The sequence below is a fragment of the Corvus hawaiiensis genome, chromosome 24, assembly GCF_020740725.1.
Source record: "Corvus hawaiiensis isolate bCorHaw1 chromosome 24, bCorHaw1.pri.cur, whole genome shotgun sequence".
NCBI lineage: Eukaryota > Metazoa > Chordata > Aves > Passeriformes > Corvidae > Corvus > Corvus hawaiiensis.
In genome coordinates this window covers 11,154,789-11,182,386 of record NC_063236.1, presented here as the reverse complement: position 1 = coordinate 11,182,386, position 27,598 = coordinate 11,154,789, and the positions used below count along the sequence as shown (strand labels likewise).

The following is a 27,598-nucleotide window of genomic DNA, read 5'->3' as shown; positions in this document are numbered from 1 at the left end:
GCTGGATCCTGGCCCTGTTCCTGGCCATGGACTGGCTCCTGGGGAGGTGCTGGTTGCTGCCATGCTGTCCTGGGATAAGCCAGTGGTGGGGTGTTGGGGCAGACAAGAGCACAGAGTGCCCCAGACCCACATTCCTGAGGGGGCATGTGGCCTGGCAGTAGGGCTCAGACATGACCTGCAAGGTGGTGGGGTGGGAGCCGCAGTGGAGGGGCAGGAAGGGAGAAAAGGCAGCGTCTCTCCATGCAGTGCCTCAGCCCCGGGGCTGCCGAACAATGGCTGGAAAGGTGATGGGGAGATGGGAAGTGTGGGGGGGATGACAGGACACCCTCCAGTTGCCTGTGCCCTGCCCCTGCCAGATCCTGGCAGGCTCCCTCCCGCTGGCACTTCCCTCTGGCCACGGTCTCATTCCTGGCCCCATGGCTCCCAATCCCACAGCTTCCTGCCCCATAGCTCCCTCTCCCACTGCTCCCTGCCCAATGGCTCTCTGCTCTCCCAAGGAGCCGCCAGCCCTTCCCTCCCAAAGTCTTTGTTTCCCTTCTCTGGAAGCCGGTGGATCTGAGGCTCAGGTTTCCAAGATGGAAAAGCAATTTCTTCCCCTGCAAATTGCCCCTGTTTTGTTTTGTTTCCTGACTCTTCTCAGCCTTGGAAGCCGGGGCTGCTGCCGCTGGGGCAGCTCACAGGTGCTGTGGTGCCTCTCCCTGGCACCCAGGGCCACCCCAGTGAGTATGAGCCCCCTGTGAGCTCTGCCCAAATCTTGACATGGATGGGTGGAGGAGCCAGGTGCCTTTCCCAGGGAGCTGCCTGCACCCTTGGGCCCAGCAAGTGCAAGCTGGCCGAGCACAAAGCTGCAGCTCAGAACAGCCCCCCATGCCAGAGGGTGGGTGGACAGCATGTCAGCAGAGAGCAGGGCCAGAGTTAGGGTTCCTGAGCTCTGGTATCCAGATGGGGCACAGCCTCAGCCTCGGCATGGCCTCAACCTTGGCTCAGGTGGGATTCTGGGTTTTTTCAGGCAAAAATGGGTGATATGAATCCCCTGCTCACCCCAGGGATCCATGTCTGGGGTCACAGCCTCTGAAACCTCGCTGAAACCTGTGCAGTATTAGGGATGTACAGAGGTACAGACTCTGCTCCAAACAGGATGGTCCACGGATTCCACCCCGTAAGTGGGAGTTTTGTCTGAATTCCCCCACGAGGGAAATGAAGCTAAAGATTTCTTGGTGTGAAGGCTCTGCCAGCACTGATGCAGCCCACTGTCCTGCTGCTTAGGGTCTCTTGGACAGGGCGGACCACTCCACAATATCCTGTCCTCGACCCTGCTTGCCCCGCACTGAGGATACGGAAGGCCCCCCTGCCAAGTTCCTCTGCCTGGCTCCTCTTGCCAGCTTGAAATTCACTTGGGAAAAAAATATTTAGACTAACAAATAACAACCCTGGCGGCTGGCCAGTGATTCAAAGGCTCCAAAAACGAAGCCGAAATTTGCAGCTGGCCACACTCCCTGCCTGACTTGGCAACAGCGCTGGTGTCTGAACACCTGCCAGGGCCAGGAGCGACCGTGGCGGCCGCAGCGGAGCGCGCCGAGCCGGCCGCGGGGCATCGTGCGTGCCCTGGCACCGCTGCCGGGCCGCCGACTGTGGCTGTACCTGTGCCCCGGGCTTTATTCTCACAGAAAGGGATCTTCTGGCTCCCGGGAGCAGCTCTGCCAGGACAAGGAAAAGGCCCTGGAAAAAAAATGTTTGCAAACAACACTGCTGCTGTGGGAGGCAGGGTGCCCGCCGGAGCTCTCTGGTCAACACCGCAGTGTGCTCAGCATTCCCGCATCCTGTGGACCCGCGGCCAGCCAGACTGGCCCTTGGCCCCACCCTGGGCAGGCTGGTATCACTGCCTGAGCCAGCTGAGCAGCAGCTCAGCCGGGACGGGTGCTGCCGGGGCTGGCTGGGCAGGGGAGGCAGCGCAGTGCTGGGGAGTGAACAGCCGGCTGAGAAAAGGCAACAGCCTGGCAGAGGGTCGGGGCTCCTGCAGAGAAACACAAACTTTGATAATCTTAAATGACACGGAGGCAGAGAGGTGCAGGGGAGCGGAGGAGCGGAGCAGGAGGCTGTTGGAGGGGCAGGGCACTGGACTGCAGCCCCTTGGCCTCTGCATGCCCAGGAAGGGGTGTCATGTGGAAAGGTAATTGGATCCCGGGATTTACTCAATGATACTGTGGATTATTTCATAGCCATCATATCACAGTGTAATCTCGTTATGGCATTACACAGCCACGTGCACGTGCAGCCCTATTGTGCCCATGGCTGGTGACACATGAAGACCTGCCCAGGATGTACCTTTGCTGAGGCTTGGTCTGAGACCAGACAGCAGAGAAGGGGGTCAGTTAGTCAAGGGTGGCTGCTGACAGCTGGGACCTGGGATTTTCCAAGGCACACAAGAGGCTAGGACAGGGTGCCGTGGCTTTGTGGCAGAGGGCTGAGCCCCTGGGTACAGGAGGAACACTGGGAGGTGGCAGCGTGGCCATTCCTGCCGTGGTGGTACTGGGGCGTGGGTTCTTGCCCCTGGCATGGGCTCCTGGGGCAGAGGCAAGAGGCAGCCATGCAGCTTGGAATGCAGCAGAGGTGCTGGGCTGGTTCTGACAGAGCTCAGACACATAGGGAGAAATTCTCCATCCTGGGAGACCTGAGCCCCAGGCATCCCAGGGGAGCAGGGTCAGGGCATCCCATGAGGCACAGGGGGCTGGGATGCTGCAGGAGACCTGGGAGTGGGGTCTGCAGCTGCCACTAGCCCTTCGACAAATACCTCCTGGGAGCCCAGACCACGTGCCTGCCCTCCCGCGCCCTGCACCACATTTGGCTGCTTTTCCGAAGCATAACAGAGGAAAATCCCGTCTCGGAGACAGTGAAAACACAGCTCACCCCCGCGAGATGTGTAAGAATAGCAGATGAGCCAGGGCAGGCAAACAGCCTTGACCGCAGCTTCCTGCCACAGGCCCAACAAGATGGAGCTGAAGGAGTCCCCGTGTCTCTGTACTGGGGCATCTGGAGCCAAATGGGGACTCAGGGGGACTCACGGTGCTGCCCGGAGAGGAGGGCGGCCAGTGCAGGGGTCTAAGACCTTGGCTCACCTGGGCTGGTGCCTGAATCCCTGAAGAGAGAGGGTGGAAGGAAACTCTGTCATCCTCCTCCCTCGTCCCTCAAGCTCAAGACAGGGAAGTGAAAATCACAGGGCAGCATCAAGAGCTGCCACCACCCAAGCCATGACCCTGGGCGCTGTGTGATTAATCATGGTTGCTGCTTGTGCCCTAATGAACTTCCACCCAGAAAGTAAGTATTTGTACCCAGCAGCAACAGGCTTAATCAAAAACAAGCTTTTTGAGTGTTTTTTGTTTGCGCCCAGCTGAAACACGGAAATCTGAAACGCTGCAGATCAGCCAACTCTCCCACAGCAGCTTTTCAGCAGGTTAACTTTGAACTGGGATGATAACAAATTATCTGCTAAACACACATGTGGGGGGAGCTCAGTGCCAGTGCGTCTGACTTGTCTTTAGCTGCTCCTGCTCTAAAATTCTAATTTTCTTTGATGTTTTGTATCACTCAATTTTGTTCCTTTAAGCCTGTAAACCAGGGAAAGGGTAGCAGTGCCTTTATCCTAAGATGAAGCATGACCTCCTGCTTTAAAACAAGAGCTAGCTTTATTTATCCCCAAGCTGGGCTTGGGGAATAACAGAAATGTTTGTTGTCCCACAAAAGACTGGCTTAACAGCTATTATTAGAGAGGGAATGGCAATTTGGAATGAGCAGCTTATTAGGCACATTTAACCCTGTTCTCTGAATATGGAAGATCAGGGATTTGTTACTGGGGTTGTTGCAACTATTTTCTGCTGAGGGTTTTTGGAGCCAGCACGGTGCACCCACCCTGTGCCCATGTAGCTGTTGAGCCGTGGGTGGTTGTGCCGCCACGATGGGTCAAAAGTCGGTTCATGGGGCACCTGCCCAGTTGAGGAAGAAGTTCTGGCTTGCACAAAAGACTCATTAAATTGCTTTATGTAACTCCTCCTGCCTGTAGAGCTCAGTCACCAGAGTCTGTGTAAATCCAACACAAAACAGCACATGGAGAAGGCAGGACTGGACTTGCTGACGAGAGCTGGTTTTGATGGACACTTCACAGTGTCCAAACCTTATCTCCAGTAACATTAGCTTGGGAGGCAGGACTTGGGGTCTGTAAATATATTTTCTTCCCCAAAACAACCTTCTTTCTGCTCACCACTATGGGCAACACTATTAGAGAGAGAGAAGAGTGGGACCTGATCTAGTGTGTGGCATCTCTGCCCATCGTGGAGAGGTGGAATGAAAAGACCTGTAAGGTCCCTTCCAACCTGAATGGTCCCTTCCAACCTGAATATTTATATGATTCTATGATTCCGTGATGACCTGCAGGGTGGGCAGAGGGGGCAGAACGGGCAGAGCAAGTAGGGTGGGTAGAGTGGGGAGACCATCCTAGTGGGATGGGGCGGGAGGAGGGTGCTGACAAGTGGTGGATGTGGCAGTGAAGCAGCAGCTTCCCAAGGACAAGCCACCTGCATCCTGTCCCGAGCTTCACTGCTGGCAGGGCATGAAATCCTGGTCTCTGTGGTAGCAAAAGGCAAAGTCCCCAAAGCCTGTTCTGGGGCCAGGGCTGCCTCCAGCTTCAGTGTACTTTGGTGGTGCTGGACTTAAGCCTGTGTTTGTGCAGGGAGGGCACCTGACACACTTCAGAAAAGAGCTGTCTCCAAGCGAGCCAGCCACAGGTACTGCTCCTTGCTCCCTTCTGCCCAGGGTCAGGAATGATGCTGGGCTGGGCCCTGGGAGGGAGCAGAGCCTGCAGGCTGTCCTCCCTGTCCAGAACTGGGGCCCGCTCCCTGTCAGCAGCAAGCCTGTGTTGGGGCATGCAGCAGCAGTGAGCTCCTCTCTGGGATCTTTCCTCCAAACAAGCACGGTCAAACAAAGCCAGGGGGACAGAGGCTTTCCTGACATTGTCGGTCCAGGCTCTTTGGGAACAGAACAAGAGGGGTTTTGGAACAAGCAGCACAAATATGTATTCACACATGCACACAGTAGGTTGTGAGCTCAAAGTGTGGGATGGGAGCACACCGTGGCCATCCTGCCACTGGACCCTGCCAGCAAGGGGAAGATGGAAACGGTGACACACTCAGCCACGAAGAAACTGCCAGTGTTGGCTTTCCTGTCTCCCCTGCTCACCTCCATGCAGCCTGATGGGCTGGAGGCTGGGCATTTGAAGAGACAGGTGGCTGCACTGGCTGGGGCATTGCTGGCAGTGTGGTGCAGGTACCACCTTTCTCTCTCTTTTCATTACTGGTGGCCTCTGGGGGACTATTTTGGGGGAATGTTCAGGTATTGAGCCAGCCCAGAGAGGGAGAGTGGGGCTGAATGGTCTCATGCTGCTGCCATCCATGAGGGCAAGAGAGTTCGGGGCACCTGGGTAGGGATGCCAGGGGACAGTCACACAGACTAATGTCCCCTCTGTCCCCACCTTGGCCCCACGAGTGGGGTCATGTTCACTGCACAGATACAAATGTGACTCCAGAAGTGGTCCTCCTGAGAAACCCAGTCTGAACCACCAGGAGCTCACCTGAGGGCTCTGCATTCCCCCTACTGGTGCAGAAGAATGGGAGCATGCTCTCTGCTTTCCTCATTGCAGCTTCTGCCTTTTTTTCCCTGACAGTCTTCCAGATATGGGGAAGCTCAGGCTCTGCAGCATGGGGATCTGCACTGGTGCTGGCCTGGCAGAGGGAGAGGGCTCAGTGCCTTCCCCGAGGCTGGAGAGGTGCTCAGCCCCAAGGAGCTGCACACATGGCCCCAGGGTGACTCTCATGACCCACTCCACCAGTGCCCTCCTTCCTTCCTAAGTGCTTGTCATCTTGGCCATCCCAGTGCAGCTGCACAGACAGGCAGGGCTTCCAGGTGGAGTGGCAGAAGCAGGCTCCATGCTATCCATCAGTTGTGTGTTCAAGCCAGGAAATCTCAGCCGTCTGGTACTTGCCAGGCTCCAGTTTAAAAATACCTAAGGAAAATAATCCTCCAGACTCATCAAGGCCAAAGCAATTCTGGGCGGTTTCCTGGACAAATATTGCGGTTTGTGTTTTTGTCTGTTCTCAGCAGGCACTTGTCTCAGCACTCACTGCCTCCCCAGGGACTCACGGGGTTGGGGCATCCCAATGGCCATCCCAGCCACATTGTGACTTGGGAGGGGAGTGTCAGGCCAGATGTCCACAGCGTGCTGTGGGGCAAGAGTGCGCGGCCCTGCTTAGCAGCAGGAGTGGCCCGATAGCAACTGAGGCCATAGTGTGTTTGGGAGTGAGGTGTCTCATGCCCAGGCCTGTGGCACTCGCCCTGGCCTGTGCTTATCCTCTGTTTCAGCCTTCTCCTTCTCCATAACCAGTGCCGTCCTGCTCTGTGGATCTCTGGATTCCACACATTCATGTCCCCAAGCACTAAGTGGGTTTCTCCAGTGATTGCCCCCAAGCTGGGAGCACTGAGGCTGGCAGTCACCAGAAACAGCAAGAATCGATGCCCCGCTGCTGTGGGAAACCCTATGTGACTGGGTGGTGGGACCAGCATGGCCAGGGACTGAGAGGCATCTTCACAAGTGTCAGGGTCAGCTGGTCAATCCTCTTGGCTCTCAGGCTGCCTGCAGTACTTTCCCTTCCTCTTCAGACCTGTGAGAGTGCCCCAAGCTCCCCTGAGATGATGCAGGACCAAAAATGTCAAGTACTACAGAGAGAAGCCTGGCTTTGTGCAAAATCCCAAGAAAACAGCTGCTATAGATGCTGCAAAGGAGGACCAGAACTGGAGCACAGCCTGGAGCTCCAGCTCATCCCCATGGTGATACTACCCTGAGCTCACTGAAGGTAGCACCCTCCCAGAAGCAGCCCAGTCAACAAACCCATCAGCAGTGGAAACTGATCCTAAAGACGCATTGTGCGGAGAGGGAGAGGTGCTGAAGCCTGTTTGGAGATCAAGAGACACGGCTAGGAATGCCACCAACCTCTTGACAGCCAGGGATCACACAAGGCAGGTTGAAACCAGGCGGAAACAGGCTCTCTGGGCAGGGATACAAGGGAGAATGAAATGCAGGTGAGGTAGTGTTATTGACATATGAAGTTATTTGGTGCAGGGCATGGTTAAATTATTTGCAGAGCCCCCACCTTTTCCTCCCCACCCCAAGAACAGGAATAGAGTCATTAAAACAGCATGTTCTGGAACAGTGGAGATCCCGTGGGAGAGCTGGACACAGTGAGAAGTACACCCACCACCGTGGCCTGACCCCGTCTCCTTGCCTCTTGCCTCGGGGGTCCCCAGCTCTGCCAGAAAGCTTTTGGGTAAAGATGATCCCAGCATCTGGTGTATGTAGCAGAACAGGATCTTGTGCTGGTCAGACTGGTTTGGGTGACCCTAGCTTGAAGACAACAGTGTGGCTGGGATGCAGTTGGGTGTTTGTGCAGCAGCATCACCTCTGTGTCTCCTTCAGCACGTGGTGATGCTCCATTCCAGTGGGCTGCCACTCCCTGGGGCAAGATTCACCCACCAAGCCCCTTGTGCCAGAGGAAACACCAGCCCCTTCCCTGGCCTGCATGGAGGCACTGGCAGCACTGGCTATAGACCCTAAAGGATGAGTTAGTTACCTGCTTGAGTGGAGGACTGGCGCTGCCAAGACGTGCTTGTCAAGCAGCCAGCACTTGGGAAACGAGGAAGAAGAACTTGGAAAGAACAAGACACTGCACTGCGAACATATGGGATAGCAATCTGCTGGGAAGGACAGCAGCCCACACACTCCTTGGAGAGAGAGAGAGACCCTCATGAGTGAGTCCTCACAGAGCATTGAATTAGTATTGGAAAGGACATTGAGCAGCCTCACTTTCCTCTGGGCCCAGGAATGGAGAGGCAGGAGGAACAGAGATACTATTTCTTGCACCAAGTAAGTTCCTTGGCAAAAGGTGACATGCTTGTGCAGGCTGCAGCATGAGGGCCCCATGGAACAGAACCAGGGAGCTCTTATGCCAGAGGATGAGGAAGAGGCACAGTGCAAGGGAAAAGGGAGGACTACAGCAATGGTGACATCTCAACTTTTGCCATGTGGTCTCCACGTGGTCAAGGATCCCTTATTTCTAGGCAAGCTCTCCAGGGAGAGGATGCTTATCCTGGCAGCAAAGAGCAGGAGTGGCAGCTGCTGGGATGCAGCTGGAGCCAGCACAGCCTTCTCTTTCTTAGGCAGGATGCAGCAAAGCCAGGTCAAAGCAAATGCAGCAGGCAAAGCTCTCTGCAGGACACAGTTACCCTCTTCCCATCTGGAACAGCAGGACCAGCTGACTTGCTGCCACTTGCCTCTGACTGCCACCACCCCACACCATCCTCCTCACTCCCTTTCCCCTGGAGCTCACAGGGAGGTGGCAGTCCCTTTTGGTCAGGGCTCTTGAGATAGAATACGGGAGATTATCCTCTTTCTGCTGGCCTCACATCATCTCATGACCCAAATCACTGTCTCACCACTCACTGGTCACACTGTGCCCCAACAGCCGATTTTAACAAGGAATTATCTCCACTGCCACTAGGTAACAAGTATTGGGCTCTTCACGCTGACAAATGCAGATCTCTCTGACATGGCCACAAGTGTCAGGATCCAAGGGGGATCTTTGGGGAGACACAACCTTGTTAAGTGCTGGTCTGCATCCCTGGGGGACGTGTGTGTGAGCCTGACACAGGCGGCAACAGAGCAGCAATGGGAGCCCAGACAGGTAAAATGTGTTGACCTAAATGAACATAAAAATGAACACAACCACAGAGGTCTTCCGTGGCATTAGTGGCTATTTTGAACATCTTAGCATGCCCTTTCTTTCTAAGGTAGATTATTTTCTAAACAATGACAGAGGCCATTATAGCAATACACCCCTGAACAATGTCGTGTCTGTATCATCCATGGAGGAGAACTTGCACATTCCACGAGGACAGTGATCTGATGCCTTCTCTTCCCCATTCATTGTCACGGGGTAAACTCAGAGCCTGGAAGCTTAGTGGAAGTGAAATGTGAATCCAAAAGTTCAGAAAACCCTTTTCCAAAGCCTCGTCAGGAAACTAGGATGGATATCTCAATAGAACAGACTTTCCCAAGAGATTTCCAGTAATTCCTGGATTTGGACTCATGTTGTTACTTCTCTTATCAAGCAGGACATGCGTATTCATGACAGATGAGGACTAGACTTTTACGTCTGCTAGAGACATTAATTCCAAGAGAAATCAGAGCTAATGATTATGTTTTGAGATTACTAGAGGTCCTTGGTGTTTACAGTGGAACACAGAAAACCTGAATTTGTATTGCTCTGCTGAGGTCTCTCTCACATTCTGGAAATGAAATGGTTTAGCTGTCCCGGATGTTGAACTTGATTAGTGTCCACAACAAATGCAGTCAGAAGCAGGACTGCAAGGCTGCTTAGCGTTGCTTTTCAAGGACAGCTTTGTTGCCCAATATCCTGAAACAATATCCTGTTTTCCTCACAAGAAAAAAATTCCTAATGGGATTAATATTAAATCCGTCTTTTAAAGAAGACAAAAATGCAGCAGCACAGAGCAGGAAGGATTCTTTCCCATTTTCAGTAAGATGGAGAAGCAGCAGGAACAGCAGGAACAGGAACAGCAGAGATGTCCTGCAGCTTCTCACCTGCCCTTCCAGCCCATCGCTGCTCTGGCAGCTCCCTGGTCACTTGAGCTCTGCCATCCCTGGCCTCCTGTTTTGCGCATTGCTCTAAAACCCACACACTGGGGCATTGCACATCAGTGCCAGATGAAGGACATGCTCTCTGGCTTCATCCATCCCAGCAGCACTGGGTCTTCTCAAATAAAACTGGGAGACCATGTCCCAGCTGGGATCCCCCACAGCACTTCCCACTGCTTGTCCCCAGCGGAGTGGAGCACTTGAGCCTAGGTAGGATCTTAAAGAACAGCAGAGCCAAGTGGCTCTGTATGATCCAAAATCACCCCTTTGAGTTGTTATTTACCTTGTTGTCTAAGCAAAACAGAGCACAGGCCTCTCCCTGCTCAGTCACACAGGAACAGATGGATCAAGGGATCCTCCCACCCACTCACTCTTTGGGTTACGGTGTCTCACCTCAGAAGTGGGTGAAAGAGTTGGTTGTAGTCCCCGGCCTTTTATTGAGTGCACCTGGTCCATTCAGTGCCTCAACACGCTCAGAGCACACCCGTGACCATGCTTGCTGTGATGGAGGAGCAGTGGTTCCTTTGATATGGAAGCGCTCGCACTTCCCCACAGCTGCTCCGTCTCCATCTATGGAGTATCACTGTTTATTCCCTTCTTTCCCTTCCTTGGCTCACAGTTGAACTACAGCACTCTTCTTTTGTCGGTAAAACAAATTAGAGCATCAGACATGTGACCCAGAAGTCAAGTAGCGTCATTAGGCTTTGGGAGACAGCAGCGTAACAGTCCCTTTTGTGCAGGACTTGGGACCCGTGGGGAGTGAAGAACACGGGATGCAGAGCTGCCATAGGCTGGTTTTCATCCAGAGGTGAGGAGCTCTGCTTGGGATAGGAGCATGCTACCAGCAAGGTAGCACACACTGAGGTGTTGGGTACGCAGAGCCTGGGACTGTTTTATCCTGCAGAACCAAATTCTGAGTGGAATGGTGAAGGCATCCAGCTTCTTCACATCCCTGGGCACAAAGGCCCAGCTGAAATAACTGTGATCCATCACAAATGTCCCCCCCGGCAGTCCTTACCTTCACGGGAGCACAGCTGCTAGCGCGGGCTGGCAACGCTCAGAAATGTTGTGGTGAACACAAAAGCACAGTCGTCAGGCAATGGATTTTATTTTTAATGCATTTTTAAGTGCTGATGGGTCTTAATATAGGCACTGTGCAGCATTCTGCACCTGAAGGCGTCCAGGACCCCCGGGGGCAGGGCCAGGTACGCCAGGAATGCGGCCAGGACTCCCAGGAGTGGGGGGTCAGGACCCCCCGGGAGCAAGGCCAGGAACCCCAAGAGTGGGGTCAGGACTCTCGGGAGCGTGTGCAGGACCCCCGGGAGGGATGAGGGCCCGGCAGTGAGCGGCAAGGGGACCTCCTGTTCCTGCCCAGCGAGTGGAACTCCTGCGCCGAGTCACTCCGCGGGACAAGTTCAGGGAAGTCCGGCGCTGCCGCTGCGCCGGGCAGTGTCATCCGACGCGGCCTCCAGGAACACTCGGCCCCGAACCCCGTCCCGCCGCCGCCTGCAGGGGCCCACAGGGGACGGGGCGGTACGTGCCGGGGCGCACGGCCGAGCCCGCCCGCCGTGGGGCTCGCAGGGGTCGGGGGGGCCGGCGAGGCGCACGTGGCGCGGGGGGGGCGGTGCTCGGCCGGGCACGCCCCGCTCCCGCCCCCGCCGCCCCTCCGCCCCTTATAGCGGCGGGGGCGGGGGCGGCCGCAGTCGGCGGTAGCGGCGGCACCAGCAGGTAGGGCCCGGGCGGCCCACGTGGCGCGACGGGACGGGCGGGCGGGCGAGCGAGCGAGCGAGCGGGGCCCTCGGGGTCAGGCCGCCGGCTCTGGGGGCCCCGTGCGCTCCGGCGGCTCCGCGCTACCCGGGGCCGCCGCTCCCGGCCCGGCTTGGGGGTCCTGGAGCCGGTGATGGTCGTGGGCCGTTGCCGGGGCTGGGGGTCGCCCCGGTGGCTGGCCGCGTAGCCGGTACGTTCGGTGGCCGGTCGGTTCCATACCGGCATTTCTGGCTGGGTTGGAGCCGCCGCTTCGGTCTCCCCACGACCCCGAACTGAGGGGGGAGCCATGTTTTCTTCCCGCTCTGGTATGGCCGCGTGGTGAGGATCCCCCAGTAGCCTGCCCCGACCGCCTTCGTCCCTACTCTCACCGGCAGTAGCGCCTTGGGGTCGGGGTTTCCCCGGCTTCCTTCTCCTGGGGAACGGTGAGGATGGACGATGGTGACCTCGGGGAGCCCGGGTAGCCCAGCTGCCTCGGAGTGGGGGTTCCCTGTCCCGGGGGGCTCCTCGTTCCCTCGGCCCGGCCGCTCCCCCAGTGTATTTGTGGGCCGCCCCGAGCGATCCCCGCGCCGTTTGAGGGTGCTCGATAAACGCTGGGGTGCACGGAAGAGGTGATTACTGTGTATGTTTGGCTCTTGATAGAGGCGAGGAGGGCCTGGGAGCTGTGTGGGAACCGTGTCCCGGGAGTGGGTCTGCGGTATTGGGGTGCACGGGGGTACCCCCCGTCCCCATGGGGAGTACTCTTGCAGCCCGCAGCACCTGGGTGAGCACTATATCGTGATGCCGCTCATACCGGCCTTCAGGTGATTCCTCTTGGTAGGTGCTCAGAGCTGGACCTCGGGCACTCGAGGATGCTCAGGTGGGTGAGTGACCCAAGTCCTTCAGCACCGTGATCTCCTGTTGGCTTTGCGGGATGGACTGCGGAACCGTGCTCTGGCACCAGGAAAGGCGCCTTTAACGCTTGTTTCTGCCTTGCTCAGAGAGGAGGTGGCAGTAAGGTCTTGATGGTGCCATACGTGTTTCGGGCGCGCACCCAGCCTCCACTGTGTGAATCACTCAGCCGGCGAGGTGTTGCGGTGACCGGCAGCAGAAAGCTGGGACTGCTGGAGTACACTGGTGGCTGGTGGTAGCTCACACTCGCTGGGCAGCAAGGGGCTGTCAGAACGCTCCCAGAGCCAGCACCTACCCGCTCTGGTCCTGGGGTCTGTTCTGGTTGAAGCCTGGTGGTCTTTGGCAGGTGTTCGCTGGCCCCAGGGTGAGATGCTCGGGGAGCTCAGTGGGGCTGGGCTCCGGACATGCTGCTGGGATGCTTCACCCAGGGTGGGTGTTGCAGGTCAGGCAGGAGTACTGCAGCTGAAGGGTGCACAAATGCATCATGGAGGAATGAACAACACTTGAGGGTTTGAAAGCTGATCCAGGCAAAGGGGACGGAGTGTGAACAGGAGGATCAGGATGAAATTGTGAATTGTATTTGCGGCAGAAGAGGTGGGATTTGTGTCCTGGAACAGTAAATGGCCTGAGTGCTCACACGTTGCCCTTTATGGATGGACCTTTTGCACCACGGTTACTCGTGTTCTCCGGCTTTAAGTTTCTTCTGAGGAAAAAGGTGGGTTTTCTTAGTTCCATCACAAGAAAACAGGTATAATGATTCTGGTTTTGTGCCTTTCTGTGAGTCTTAAGTCTTTTTGTGGTGCACAGGCATCCCATTTTCATGCTAAGCGAGGTCATTAAGTGCTGTTGGATTCTCCCGCGAGTCTTTGCACTGAAGTTTCCTTGGCTGTGTCTGGAAGGAAAGGAGCAGTGCTGAGAAACGGGCAGGAAACATGTTGCTGGCGTGTGCTGGGTGTAAAGAAACTCCCCAAGCCCCTGATGGTGCCTTTGTTGGGAAGGAACTTTTTTGGTCTTAGATGAATGGCTGGGGTGATAGACCTCCTAATTCCAGACAAATTCTGCTAGTGTATGGCAAATCTCTCTGCCCCAAAGTCGTGGGGCTGCCTGTGGCTGTCCTGGCCCCTTGGAAGGTGTGAAACATGGTTCCCTTCCATTAAGTGTTACCTGGAAAAAGTGTGAATGGTCGCATGTGCTTTCTCTTGACTCCTTTTTGGCACAGTTGGCCTGATTTATCTGGCAGCTAAGGTGGAAAATACCCAGTGACTTTCATGCTGTCCTTTTGTATCTCCTTTATGAGGAGTTGAAAAGCTGCACGTAGGCTTGGGAGGTGCATCTCATTAAGCCCTGTAGTGCAAATCTATTGTTGCGCTTTTATGGCTTTTCCTATTTCCTCCTCTGGAATCAGCCTATAACAGACTTAAGAAAGTGGGAGCCTCTCACCACTGGTATCGGTATGACTCACTTTCAGATGTGCCCTTAGAGCTTCTGCAGAGTAGTTGTTCTGTAGCCAAGGAAAATCCATGTGGGGCTGTAGTTAATTACAGAAACCACAATCACTGGAGTGCTACTGGGCCCTCGGTGTGACCGCCTCTCCTGCCTCCATCCCAGTGCTGCCTTGGTCCTGGTTTGAGGGCTGGGTCCTCGATGTGAGTGTCCCACCTCCATCCCTGTGCTCCTGGGTCCTTGGTGTGACCTCCTCTCCCACCTCCACCCTTGTGCTTTTGCGTCCTTGGTGTGCATGTCCCACCTCTATCCTGGTGCTTCCTCATCTGTGGTTTGAGGGCTTGAAGGTAGCAATAATGTAGCAGTGGCTGGGATCAAAATTCAGACTCCTGCTCTTAGGGAAGGGACAGCCAGTTCTGTTTGATGGTGATGACTGTGACTTTTTGGGATTTTGCAGCCCCTTGCTTTGCCAAGACGTGCGGAGCTGTCTCTGGCTGGTGTTGCGGGTGTCTAATGAAAGAATGCCGATGCTATTCCATACCACATTTTTCTCATTCTGAGGATTTCCGGGCGGGCACGGGGTGTCCTGGGAGCGTTCCTGAGCACTGCTGGTGCGGGGAGGATCAACTCTGTGTCCTGGCGTATGACTTGTGCTCGGGGTGGAACTGGGAAATGCTCTACAGGGGCTTGAGCACCCTCTGTCCCCTCCTGAGACTGAGGGGCTTGGCTGGCAGCTGGTGCTGCCAGGGAATCCCTTTCCATGGGGGTGGGGGGACAGTTAGAGAGGGGACTCTGGGTGCTGTGCTGGGGGCTGAAGCTGATGTGAGCCCAGTCTATGTGCAAGAGCTGCTTGATTCACGTAAATGTTCTTGTAACTGGCCTGCAAACCCCTCTGGCTGCAGGGTTTTGGGTCAGAGGGCTGTAGAAGAGCCATGACCACAGGTGTAGAAATAAGCCAGGCTTTCTCCCTTGGGCTTGTTGGTAGGTTGCTTAAGCTTGATTTCATGCTTTCTCGTATCAGTAAGATGCTCGTTCCTTACTGAGCACTGCTGATGCTAACAGTCAGGCACGGCAGCCCCAGATGGGAGCTTCTCTGGTGGATGCAAATAGCTGCTCATCTCTCTGGTTGGTTGGCTTCCCCCAAAGCTGCCAACAAACTATCCCAATATCTCACTTTGCAGGGCAGCTTGCAGCCTTTTGTGCCCTGTGCCGTGCTGGGGGTGTTTTGGGGGCTGAGGGGCTGTGTCCACCAGCGAGACCAATTGTGACTGTCCGGGGAAAGCCTGTGGTCCTGCCTGGTGGGGTGAGCAGGATGATCTGTGCCTCTGCAGGTTGAGGCTCGTGCTGCCAGTGGGGGAGCTGGAGGAGGGCAGCTGCCAAGGCCGTGTCCCGTGGCGTCTGTCTGTCTGCGCGCCGGTGTTGGCTCACCGGGCCGGCAGACCAGGGCATGTCTGGGGGTGTGTTGGCCATCCCTGGTGGGAAGAAGCACTGAGTGGGCTGGGCTGCTTCTGGCCAAAACCTTGAGCTTGCCTGTGCGGGCTGCTGGCCTTGAGTGAGCCCTGCATGTGCTGCTGACCTTGGCTCACCCCAGCAGCAAAGGCTGGGGCTGAGCAGGGCCTCAATTGACTATTGTCCTGGTGCAGAGCCCTTGGAAGCGCTGGGGAGTCACGTAGGCCATGTGCTGCCAGGTTAAACCCCTGCTGTGGGTGCCCGATGGAATTACAGCTCTGTGCATAATGCTCTAAACCCACTTAAAACTGGTTAAAGTGGTGTCTCAACTCCTGACAATCTCTATTTCCTCTTACTTCAGGCCAGAAAAAGGCCAAATTTGAAGCTATAGAGTGTTATTGGCTGTGAACAGCTGGTGATTGCCAGCCCCTTCATTTCCCCAGCATGAGATCTCAGTTTCAGGGATCAGAAGGGATGTTGAGGGCCTGCCAGCTCACCATGTTGGGCAAATGTCCCATGGATGTTTATGGCCCTGTGCTGAGCACTGGAAGAGCCTCTTGTGGTGAGCTGGGCTTGGGAGGTTGTGCTGGGAGGGGTGGATGTGGCTAATCCTTGCTGGTTCTTTGGGCTGGGGCTGATGGGAACAGGCTCCTGGGGAGCAGCATCCCCCTTTCTGCTGCAGGCTTGAGGGAAGAGCCCCCTCAGGGAGTGCGATCTGTGCTGCTAGCAAGGGGCAGCTTTGTGCCCATCCTGCCTGGCCTAGGTGTTTCAGCGTTGGCAATCACAGGCCAAAGACTGGGTCCAGCTGATGAAGGCATGAGAGGCCTAAATGGCCGTTGGATAGCTGGGATATCCCTGGATGTCTTTTTGCTGTGGAGATCCTGCTCTGGACATTGCTATGTCCATCTCAGAACCTGGGGGAGCACAGGAGGAACAGACAGCAGGAAGCAAAGACAGCAGGGCTGGGATGAGCCACTGTGGACTTCACACCTGCGAAGATGCCAGATGAACCTCTGCTGGTAGCAGCACAAGCCTGTGTGGACAGGCTGATGATGGGTTGTGGGAGAAAGATATGGGGCTCTCTGCCTGTCCTGCTCCATGGGAGCAAGAGTTGAGGCTCCTTGCCTGCCCTGCCCCAGCCCCCAGGCACTCTGAGATCCCTGCTCCGTGGGAAAGGCTTTGTGAGCTCAAAGGGCAGCAGATGCTGCTGAGTGTATGCCCAGAGTAGAGAAGCCTTGAGCTGGAGGGATGTGTGAGTAGAGGCAGGGGTGTGTTGTGCCTGAGGAGGGCCTCTGTTTGGGTGGGGGGATGTCCCTCTTCCTTTGACCCCAAAAAGGAGCGGTGTGAGCCACTTCTATGAAGTTTTGGCCCCAGAAATACTTTGGGGCATTTGCAGCACTTTATAAATGTGAGCCTCTGTCTTTCTGTGCTGGAGTCCTGCCAGTCTGAGCTTTGAAAAGCGCAGCAATTTACTGCATTATGTAACTAAAAGTCTTGAAATCATACTGTTCCAGGCCCGTTTGGAGAAAGGATAACTGCTTGTGGGTGGGACCTGGGAGATGGAAGGGCTTTAGTCTCTTGTGGGATCTGTTTCAAGATGATACCATCCTCATTGCCTTGATTCCTGCTCTCACTACTGCGGTGCAGAGGAGGGTGGCTGTAGGCTACTCATTCCTGCAGATTAGTCAGGACTTTTATAGGGAGCAGATGTGATACTCACAGTCATTACTTGGTTTCATCAGTCTTAATTACTGCAAATATGGTTATTTTATTTCCTGATAGGGTGAACTGTAGCTGGCTGCCTGGCAGCTGTGAATTTGATTTCTAGTCATGTCTTACATGTTGCAGCTCTTCCAAAACAGAGCTGAAAATGTCATAACTATGTATTTTGAGTGTCTTTTTTTTTTTTTTTTTTTTTTTTTAATTTACCTTTTTGCAAAAGAGGGAATCTTTCCAGGTGGGCTGGCTGCCTTACGTGTGCTTTATCTTTTTTCCTCACTTGTTTGAAACTACTTCTTTGTGGGGGCAAGGAGGAAATTGTCAAGAAACCTAATGTGGTTGAAGGATGGGCTTTCTAAAACTGGTCTTTCTTAATAAGGATTTTCAGTGAGTCAGGGAAAAGTGTTGTGGCATGCAGAACTCCTCGTCTAAACTCTCTGGCGTCAGACTTTGGGAATCTTTGGTCTCAAAACCTTGTTCAGCTCAAGGTTTTTCATTGTGCCGCAGCAATGCAAGAGAGGTCATGTCTAACCTGCCAGAAGCCTTTTATTTTACAGAGAGATGCCACCTCAGCACCTGCAGGAGGAGGAATGCTGCTTGTAGGGGAAGAAAAAATAAGTGAACCAAGCCACAGTCATTTTGGAGCAGTGGAAGAATTGAACCAGTGTATATGTCTCAGGAACAAAAGGGAAAAATCCCCAGTGTCTCATCAGAACCCCCCCCCCTCAGCCTTTGCCTTGGATGGCTTTTATTGTCTGTAGTTTTAATTAGTGCTCACAAGTAGATTATATTCCTTGCTGGGAGTTTTTATAGCCAACACCTGGTAGTTTCAGCTTTCAAAAATGTTTTGGATAAATCAGTGTGGTTGGATGATACTTTAAGGTTCACTGAAGGGTGTGAAAGCTCAGTGTGACTCAAAGCAAGAGGTAGCTGAAACTCCAGTGTGCAGCTTGTGTGGGGAGGGGATGTTCAGCAATTCCCAGTGCTCATGGTGGGTGGGTGGGCTGCTCTGTGTTCCAAGACACTGGACTGCCATCGGGAGTCTCTGTGGAGCCTGGCACTTCTGTTGGTGGCTGCTCATCCCGGGTGGGTGCCCACAGGTGTGTGTTGGCCTGGGGGTCTGCCTGCAGCTGGACACCATAGATATGGGCTCATCCTGGTGAGTCCCAGAGAGGAAATCAGAAAAAACGGGTTCTGGCTCCTGGGCATAGTTCAGCTGTGGACGTGCCAGGGGCAGCGTCTTGTCAATGATTCCTTTGTTGGAGTGGCGGGTGGCTTGGAGCTGCTCGTGATGGTCATGTGTTGCACTGGCCAGGATGCAGGAAAATACCCTGCCAGTGAAAAATCATTGTCTGGGTCAGGCTAAACCAGTCTTAGCAGCTTACAGAAACTGTCCTCCTGTGCCTTGCTTCCTCTCACCCTGTGTGGGTCCGGGGCATCACCTGAGCACAGCCAGGTGTCAGGTGGCTCTGGCAAACCTGGTGCTGTATCAGATAACTGCTGCCAGTACCTCCAGTGCCAGGTAGGAGCGGGATCTCCCAATGCCTCTGAGCCACCAGCTGCGCTTCATCTGAGACACCGGGATCCCAGCCTTGGATGTGCGCCCAAGTGACATGAAGTGAGTGAAAAGGCAGGATCCCATAGTTCTGTAGTGTGTGCTCTAGGGATGTGCCAGGTAGATGCTGGCATGTCAGCAGCCATGGATGAGATTGTAATTGCTGCGAGCTGGGGCGGATGTAGGCTATAAATAGGAGGCTGCACCTCTCTGAGCCAGCACCACACTGCTTTGAAGTTGTCCCCTCTGCCTGGTATGACCTCAGGAGCTCTGGAAAAGTCTCCCCTGCTCGAAGGTGGCTTTTTCTTCAAGTGCAAACCTGAGCAGCAGAGAGCTATGGAGTGAGAGGTGGACTCTGGTGAAGGAGCCTAATGTTGCCCCTTGGCTGGGGGTGCTTAATATGGGCAGGCAAGGTGGGGGTATCTCTGGCTGTGAGGCCAGGGAGGACTGCAGTGCATCAGAAAGTGCTTTCTAAAATCCCTGGGGGTGCACAGGAGTTCTGGAGCTGGTGGTGGATTTCTGTTGCTTTGGATGTTGTGACCCTTGTTTGTGAGCAGCTGCCCTGGTTATGGTTCCTTGCTGGGATGGCTTGTGCTGCTCTCGGCTGCCTCGACCAGCCTTCATTTGGAGTAATGGCAGCTCTGGAGTGTGATCCAGCTGTGCTGCAGCATGGGCCCATGCATGAGCAGCCTGACCCTGACGGCCTCTGGATCGCTCCCCTGCTCAGCCTCTCCGAGGGGATTCCACACTTCAGCAAGCCTGAATGACATTTCCCTGTTTATTTTGCTTTCTAGTCACTTCTGGTTTTGAGCTTTTTAGGTGAATTGTTTTTATACTTGGGTGCTTTGTGAAACCTGCCATAGCCTGTTTGCTCGAGGAGGAGGATTTGGATGCAGTTGGGTCAGGAGGTGCCCTGCCAGGGCCAAACTGCCAGGGAACCAGGCTCTGCTGGGACTGCTCTGTGTGGATCCACCTCCCCCTTCCCTGGTGGCATATAGGAGCCTTCCTTAGTCACCTCTCAGACTAAGTTTAGCCACAGCCCCTGACCTTCAGGGGTGGTGGGTGTGCTGTGACACCCAACTGCCCTTTCTCAGCAGAAATAGGGGTGTCCTATTTGGCTCATGCATGGTGATTTACTTCTCAGTGTGTCTGTGTTTAATAACCTTGGTGTGCTGTTCCTGCTCCAGGTGGCCTGGGGCTTCCTGGGAGTTTGCAGTGCTGGGGTTGCGCTCCTGGAGATGCTGTGGGATCTCTGCCCGTGCAGATGAGCACTGGCTGCTGTCACAGACACTGCCTGCCCTTTCCAGCTTCGGTCAGGGTGTCATGTCTTAAATTTGTCGCTCACAAATGTGTGATGACTAGGGCTCTTAAAGGCCAACTGCAATCTGAGCATGTAGTTTGGGGTGGCCCAGTGTGCTGGTGATCCTAGGGTGCTTTCACCTCACAGATCAGCTTTCCTGAAGGTGATGGGGGCACTGGTGCAGTGCCAGCCTTGCTAACAGAGCTTGAGCCATGCAGTTGTATGCCAGGAGCAGGGATTCTGCTTTCAGCTGATGCAACACTTTGTCCTTTGCAGATCTTTGATCCCCAACTGAGTCATCGCTAACTTGATTGAAGATGCCACCGGCCATCGGAGGCCCTGTAGGATACACTCCTCCTGAAGGAGGATGGGGATGGGCTGTGGTCATCGGAGCCTTCATCTCCATTGGGTTTTCCTATGCCTTCCCCAAATCCATCACAGTGTTCTTCAAGGAGATTGAGGTCATCTTCAATGCGTCCAGCAGCAAAGTCTCCTGGATCTCCTCCATCATGCTGGCTGTAATGTATGCAGGAGGTAAGTGGGCTGGAGGCAGTGGTACATGTGTTCCTGTATCACAGCACGAGATGCTGCTCTCCTGCTGGGGCTGTGATTCCCACCTGGCTGTAGCGACAACAAGCAAAACTTTGCTAAAAGTTGGAATTCTCTCCTTATGTGAGAGCAAAACCTCCTTTAATGAGTTTTCTTAAAGGAGGTTGCTCAAAAAGTTCCATTTAATGCCCAGAATGCAAAAACCAGGTTAATCTGTCCTCCTCCACAAAGCTGTAAAATCTTTCCGGGGAATTATGACTTGTGTAATTCTGCCCTTGTCCTTGTTACAGTAGGCTGTGGATGCTGTGTCTGCTCCCAGCACCCTCCTGAAGGTCGGGGAGCTGCTGTGCCACATGTAGCAGCCCTGCTCTTGGGGGCACTTTCTTTTGGATAAGACATTGATCTTTTTAAATTTTTTTTTTTTTTTTTTTTCGATTCAGGGAGCAGTGGGTGTATCTAGGGATCTGTCTCCAGTTTCTTGTCAGCTCAGTTGTGTTTGGAGTGCACTGAAGCCTCGTGCTGCATGTTACTCCTTGCTGGTGCCAAGCAGTGCCGTAGGCAGCTTGTGCTGTTTGAGGATGGCAGTGTGCACTGGAAGTACAGAGACATGAGCAGAATAAGGCAAACCCACCTAAGCTAGAACAGTTTCCCTCTCCTGTCCTTCAGAAGCTGCCTTTTGAAGGCTTTTAATTCCCAAGCTGGGTGCTTTATGCATGTTTTTAATGGGTGAGGAGCACATAGAGCATGGTCTCCAGACCCTGGGGTCTTGTATGTGCCTGCAAACACAGCGTTGTGCTGGGCTGAAAGAAACACTTTGAGCCTGCTGTTGTGGCCACTTCAGAGGCAAATGGGAGCTTGTCCTGCTGCCAGTCCCCAGCTGGCAAGCTGCCCACAGCCTTGTTGCATTTGTGCATCCAAAGGAGCTGACGTCAGCTCCCGGCTGAGCACGAGGCTTTTCCTTTGCAGGGAACAGGCTCTGCTTTGTCCTCGCTCAGCTACCGAAGCGACCAGCACATTTCCCTGCTCCAATGTTGTAACAAGCTTGTAAACCGTGTAACTGCCTTAATGAGACCCAATCTGGGCCATTCCTCCTCTCTTGATAGCTCAGAGCTGGTTCCTCTGGGGGCACTGTCTGGAGCTGCCTGGCAGCAGGGATAAGAACTCCCTCTTCCAGTCCTGGAGTTGTGGTTCTCCCCATGTCCCCCTCCTTCCCTCCCTCCATGCTGATACTGTCTCTCCTGCTTCCACTGAGCTGTTGCCATTAAATCCCAGCAGCTGCTGATCTTGAACCACTTGCCTGTATGCTGGTGGCAGGGATGCAGAGAGTACCCTAGATTGACCTGGGTGCATTTTTTTCCCCCAGAGGGTGGTCAGGTACTGAACAGGCTTCCCAGAGCAGTGGTCACAGCCCCAAGGCTGCCAGAGCTCCAGGAGCATTTTGGACAGTGCTCTCAGGCAGAGGGTGGGATTGTTGGGGTTGTCCTGTGCAGAGCCAGGAGTTGGACTCGATCCTTGAGGATCACTTCCATCTCAGGATTTTCTGTTATTCATCCCCCAGCTGCTGGAGCACAGGAATTGCTGCTGCCCCACTCATTCCCTCCTGAAACCAGACCCTTTACAGAGTTTGAATTGCACTGGAGCAGTCCCAGTGTGCATCCCATTTTCCCTGTCTCCTAGGACACCTCGTTTTTTGGAGGCCAAAAAAGTAGTTCATACTCTGGAAAAACGTTCTGGGCTGATGGAATCTCACAGAGCTGCGGCAGTTCCTGTCCTGGGCAGGGCTAGGTGTGATGAAGCAGCACGTACCCTACAGCTGCCCTGTGCAGTCACCATCAGGATGCATGGATGTCATGGTGTCAAATGCCCCTTTGTCAGCTCCATGTTGGGATTAGATTCCATTACTTATATTTTTTTGGCAATCAAGTTACATCATGTAATGTTTAGTCCAAAATGCTTCATGTGAATTTAGAAAATAGGAGTGGGTGTGGATTATTTTCCTTAAAAAAAAAAAAAAAAAAAAAAGTGGGGGGGAAATTGCCCCAGGGTACCTGGCACTGCCCAGCTGGGTGGCTTCCTGCCCATTGCCCTTCGGAGCCTGCTGCTCCCAGGTGGACTTCCCAGAGGAAAGGCAGTGGTTGCCTTTAGACTCTGTTCAGGGGTATCACATTTGTTGAGTTCAAGGTCCAGGTTTTGCAAAGTGCTGAGTGCTCTGTGGGGAAGTCTGTGGGACTTGTGATGTGGCAGCTCCCAGGTGCTGCTGCTGCCTCTCAGAGGACCAGGGCCATGGCCCATTCCTGGTGGCATTGAGTTAGAGCCTCTGGTAGCACTCTAGATGCAGGGAGCAGAATGCTGTGGGGCTGGGGGCAGCCTCTGCAGCGCCAAGTCTCCTGTAACCTGCTCCAGGCTTTGTTTAAACTGGGCAAAAAGGTCAAGTACCATCCGAGGACCCATGAATAACATGTTGACAACCTCTCTGTCTGTTAATAGCAAAGCAAGGTCTGTTAATATTCAATGGATGTTCATTCAGTGTATTTAAATATGTTTTAGTGTCTGTAGAGCATGCTTGGCAGTATCTAATCACTGTTTGCTTTGGATTAAAGCTCCTGATAGTGAAGCACTTAAATGGACAATCGGGCCCTGTCTGCCTTAGGGGTAGCAGTGAAAACAGAAGCACCCCTTCTCCTGGGGCAGTGCTGCTTCTCCCCAAGCCCTGGGGAGCTTCACCTGCACCCAGAGAAGATGTTTCCTCACAGCTTTGTCCAGTCTTGATAAGAAACCTCTGGCAGGAGATGTGCAGTTGCTTTGTTGCTGGGATCCCAGCCCATGGTGGGTGGGTGGCTGCAAGTAGGGCAGAGTACAGCATGGGGCAGGTGGCTTCAGCCTGTCCCAAAGCCCTGTCTCTGGGGGCAGCTGGTGCCTAGGCAGCTCCAAGGCAACTTGCTCAGAGAAGTCAAAGCTTTTTGCGCTCCAACAATTCTCTCTCTCTCTTATGGTTAGTTTAGATTAGGTAGTAGGAAGAAAATCTTCCCTGAGGGTGATGAGGCCCTGGCACAGAGAAGCCTAAAGAAGCTGTGGCTGCCCCATCCCTGGAAATGTTCAAGGCTGGATTGGATGGGGCTTGGAGCAACCTGTTCTGGTGGAAAGTGTCCCTGCCAATGGCAGGGAGTTGGAACAAGATGATCTTTAAGGTCTGTTCCAACCCAAACCACTCTGTGACTCTCTTATCTCCAGCTGCCTCTGAACCTCCTGCCCTTTCCCCTTCCCTCATTCCCTCACTGGGAGAAGCATCACTGTGTGAAAGCTGGAATCCTCTGGCAGTAAAGCTGCAGTGTGCTTGTGCGTGTGTGTTCTGTCTCTCATGCAAAGATAACTCCTCTCTGTATGCATCTCCTTTGTTTGCCCAGGTCCCATCAGCAGCATCCTGGTGAACAAGTACGGCAGCCGGCCCATCATGATCGCAGGCGGCTGCCTCTCCGGCTGTGGGCTGATCGCAGCCTCCTTCTGCAACACAGTGGAGGAGCTCTACTTCTGTGTTGGGGTCATAGGGGGTAAGTGATACCCTAGTGGGGCAGTGGAAGGAGCAACTTCAACCCAGTAATTAGTAGTTGATGTGTCTGAATTTGCATAAAATCTGGTTCTTGTCAGTGCCTGGGTGCCTTTTCTGTAGCTGGCAGCAGGGGCTGACTCCTGCTCATGCAGCTGGGAAGTGGGTGGTGGGGTGTTGGAATGGACTGTCTGGGGCACTGGTCCCACCCTGGAAGTGTTCAAAAAGCATGTGGATGTCACACTTGGGGACATGGGTTAATGGTGGACCTGGCAGTGCTGGGGGAATGGTTGGACCCCATGATCTTGGAGGGCTTTCCAACCTAAATGATTCCATGATTCCAAATTGGAAATGGAGCTGTGAACCCCGCTTGTCCCACCAGCCCTTCTGCCAGGTGCTGCTGGGGGTGTCCAAGCCCTGAGCCCCTTATCTCTCTCCTGCAGGCCTCGGACTTGCCTTCAACTTGAATCCTGCCTTAACCATGATCGGCAAGTACTTCTTCAAGAAGCGTCCACTGGCCAATGGGCTGGCGATGGCAGGCAGTCCTGTCTTCCTCTCTACCCTGGCACCCATCAACCAGCTCTTCTTCGGCATATTTGGCTGGCGTGGCAGCTTCCTCATCCTGGGTGGCCTCCTGCTGAACTGCTGTGTGGCTGGATCCCTGATGCGGCCCATAGGTCCCAAGCCGGATCAGCTGAAGAAAGAGGCCAATAAAGAAGTGCAGCAGGAGGCTGGGAAGGCAGGAAAAAAGGATGATAGTGACACCAGCACGGACCTCATTGATGGAAAGGCCAAGAAAGAGAAGAGCTCATTCTTCCAGACAATCAACAAATTCTTGGACCTGTCTCTATTCACACACAGGGGCTTCCTGCTCTATCTATCAGGCAATGTAATCATGTTCTTCGGGTTGTTCGCTCCCTTGGTCTTCCTCAGCAATTATGCAAAGAGCAAGAAGATTGCTAGTGAGTCTGCAGCCTTCCTGCTCTCCATACTGGCCTTTGTGGACATGGTGGCCAGACCTTCCATGGGACTGGTGGCAAACACCAAGTGGATCAGACCCCGCATCCAGTATTTCTTCGCCATCTCTGTGATTTACAATGGGGTTTGCCACCTCTTGGCCCCGATGTCCACCACCTATGCTGGCTTCTGCATTTATGCTGGCTTCTTTGGCTTTGCCTTTGGCTGGCTGAGCTCGATCCTGTTTGAGACCCTGATGGACCTGGTGGGAGCTCAGCGGTTCTCCAGTGCTGTTGGCCTGGTGACCATCGTGGAATGCTGCCCTGTGCTTCTGGGACCCCCTATGCTAGGTAGGGTGTGCTGTGCCTGGAGAACTCACTTGAGGACATGGTTTTAATGGGGTGGTGCTCGGCTGGTGATTGGACTTGATGATCTTAAAGGTCTTTCTCAACCTTAACGATTCTATGATTCTTTTACTCAGGCTGTCCTGTCTGGACTTGCTAAGTGGTGGTGGATTCCCTTGAGCCATGGGCAGCCCTTGGCACTGGGGCAGCAGTCAGGAGACCACCCCAGTATCTGAGGAAGTGGGGTCTGAACCCCTGGCACAGGGTGGGGAGAGCAAGGGATAAAGGAATGTGGGACAGGTCCTTGCCTGAAGGTGAGGGTGATGGGCTTGGGCTGCTCTTGAGAACATCTCTGTGACCTGGAGCTGCTCTGGGGGCATCTTGCTAAATTGTCCCCTCTCTTGTCTCTTAGGGAAGCTCAATGACATGTATGGTGACTACAAGTACACATACTGGGCCTGCGGGGTTGTCCTGATCATCTCCGGGATCTACCTCTTCATCGGGATGGGCATCAACTATCGCCTGGTAGCAAAGGAGCAAAAGGCAGAGGAAAAGGCGAAGAACGAAGGGAAGGAGGAGGAGACCAACATTGACGAGGCTGAGAAGCAGAAAGAGGCAAACAATGACGTGGCACCCTCATCTCAGAAGAGTGTGGAGGATGGTGTCAAGGAGGAGGAGAGCCGCATGTGAGGGACCGGTCTTAATCCCGGAGTGTTGGGGAAGCGCTGCTGCCCTGGTGCGGCGGCCAGGGCAGAGCTCTGCTGGCGCTGGGTGGCTGTGAGAAGTGTTTAAACCGGGTGTTCATTTTTAAACAGGCTCTGAATTGTCTTTCCATCTGTGTTCAACAAAGGTAACAGGACTATACGTGCAGTATCCTCATGTGTCCAGCGGCAGGGGGGCTTTTATAGTCTGGCTTTTTAACAGTAACATGAATGTACTAATATGTGCCTTACAGTCTCCATATCTAGTTGAATCTGGATGAGCCTTAACTCTAAACTGTGCTTTAGCTCTGTATTCTGCTTGGGGTTGGGGGGTGGGGGGATATGTGTGTGTTTTGGGGAGTTTTGTTTTTAAAAAGCCATAAAAAGCAGGATACTGGATTTGTTGAAGCATGATGGGCTTCAGGGCCGGCCCTGGATGAATACTGCTTCACACGCTTCTTACTGCAGGCCCTCTGTTTGGGGGGGAGGGGGGAGATGCAGGCACGGGGCAAGGTGCTCCTCAACCCCTGTGCCCAATGCCTCCTGGCTCTGTAGGTGGTTTTTAGGTATGTTTTGAAAACACTTTAGCTACTGTAGTTCTTTAAAATCCCTGGTTTTGTAGCTGTTCTCTCATGGGATATTCAGGTTAAAGAAAGACAGCTGCAGTTCTTGTTGTGCAGTGTCACCCACTCCAGGGCCATGGCAGCCCTGCTTGCCCAAGCCTTCCTTGGGGAGTGTTGGGGTCCCCCCTGCCTCCCCACTCTGCCTCAGTAGTGCCTATTCTCAGCCCAGTGCTGGGTGATGTGAAATGGGCTCTGGTTGGGGTGCTGGTATTGATGCTGCTGTTGGCTGTGCTACCCCATCCTGCCTGTGGGGCGGGTTTCCACTGGAGCCCCATCCAGCCAAGTGTTTTGGGTGCCTGCCCTGGGCAGAGTGGTGAAGTGGGTGGAGATGGTACATCCCTGAGACTTTTTCTGCTTTTGCTCTTTTATCTGTTAGAGAAACCTCTTTTACTTGCTTCTGTTCAACTGAGATCTTAAGGCAGTGGATGCTGAACCTCTCACATCTAGGACACGTAAGGGGGAGGAAAGTATTTGTATGTATTTATTTTTTATTTTTAGTGTTGGAAAATATCTCAATGTATGTGGAGCAGGTTAATGGCTCTCAAGTTCTAGTAAATGTTGATCAGAATTCATGTTAAGAGGCTGAGTTTTTTCAAATAAACTTGTTTTTTTACAATTTACCCATCAAATGTTGAACTTCTTTCTTAGAAGTGTGATTTCTGTATGCCAGATCACATAGATTTAGGGTCAATTTCGGGGAGAGGGTGAGTGGGCCTGTGGCAGGGCCTGGCTCCACTTGCTGCTCCAGCACCCTGTGGAAGCTGGACACACACTGAGAGGGTAAGATGCCCCTTTTCAGCTGGAAGAGGGGGCTTTGGTTAGCAGCTGGGATGGCTACAGCATAGTGGTGCACTCTGGTTTTAGAACCTGTAAAAATCCTTGAGAACTCCCTTGATTGTGAAGTGGAGGGACATGCATTTAAAAGTCTTGAGTGATGTGCAGATGCTCTTGCTGTTTCTTTGTGCTGTTTCCTTCTGAGCTGAGTGAGACCACACCTGTGTG

General features: G+C 53.9%; 1 protein-coding gene across 2 annotated transcripts; it reads left to right on the top strand.

Moving 5' to 3' along the window:
* Positions 1–11,437: 11,437 nt before the first annotated feature.
* Positions 11,438–27,216, top strand: SLC16A1 (solute carrier family 16 member 1). Of its 2 annotated transcripts, none has more exons than XM_048328093.1 (5): positions 11,438–11,485; positions 20,155–20,412; positions 23,832–23,975; positions 24,415–25,278; positions 25,685–27,216. In XM_048328093.1, the coding sequence occupies exons 2-5, from the start codon at positions 20,196–20,198 to the stop codon at positions 25,960–25,962; spliced, it is 1,503 nt and encodes a 500-aa protein (XP_048184050.1). In that variant the 5' UTR covers positions 11,438–11,485; positions 20,155–20,195; the 3' UTR covers positions 25,963–27,216. The 2 variants fall into 2 exon arrangements, with proteins under 2 accessions (XP_048184050.1, XP_048184049.1); XM_048328092.1 differs by lacking the exon at positions 11,438–11,485 and adding an exon at positions 18,436–18,641.
* The last annotated feature ends 382 nt before the right edge of the window (positions 27,217–27,598 follow it).

What these genes read in the sequence shown, in the direction of transcription:
- SLC16A1 (XM_048328093.1), top strand. Translation starts at nt 20,196, where the DNA reads ATGCCACCGGCCATCGGAGGCCCTGTAGGATACACTCCTCCTGAAGGA. An exon ending in CTGTGTTGGGGTCATAGGGG is followed by an intron (nt 23,976 to 24,414) that starts GTAAGTGATACC and finishes TCTCTCCTGCAG; the next exon opens with GCCTCGGACTTGCCTTCAAC. An exon ending in TCTGGGACCCCCTATGCTAG is followed by an intron (nt 25,279 to 25,684) that starts GTAGGGTGTGCT and finishes CTTGTCTCTTAG; the next exon opens with GGAAGCTCAATGACATGTAT.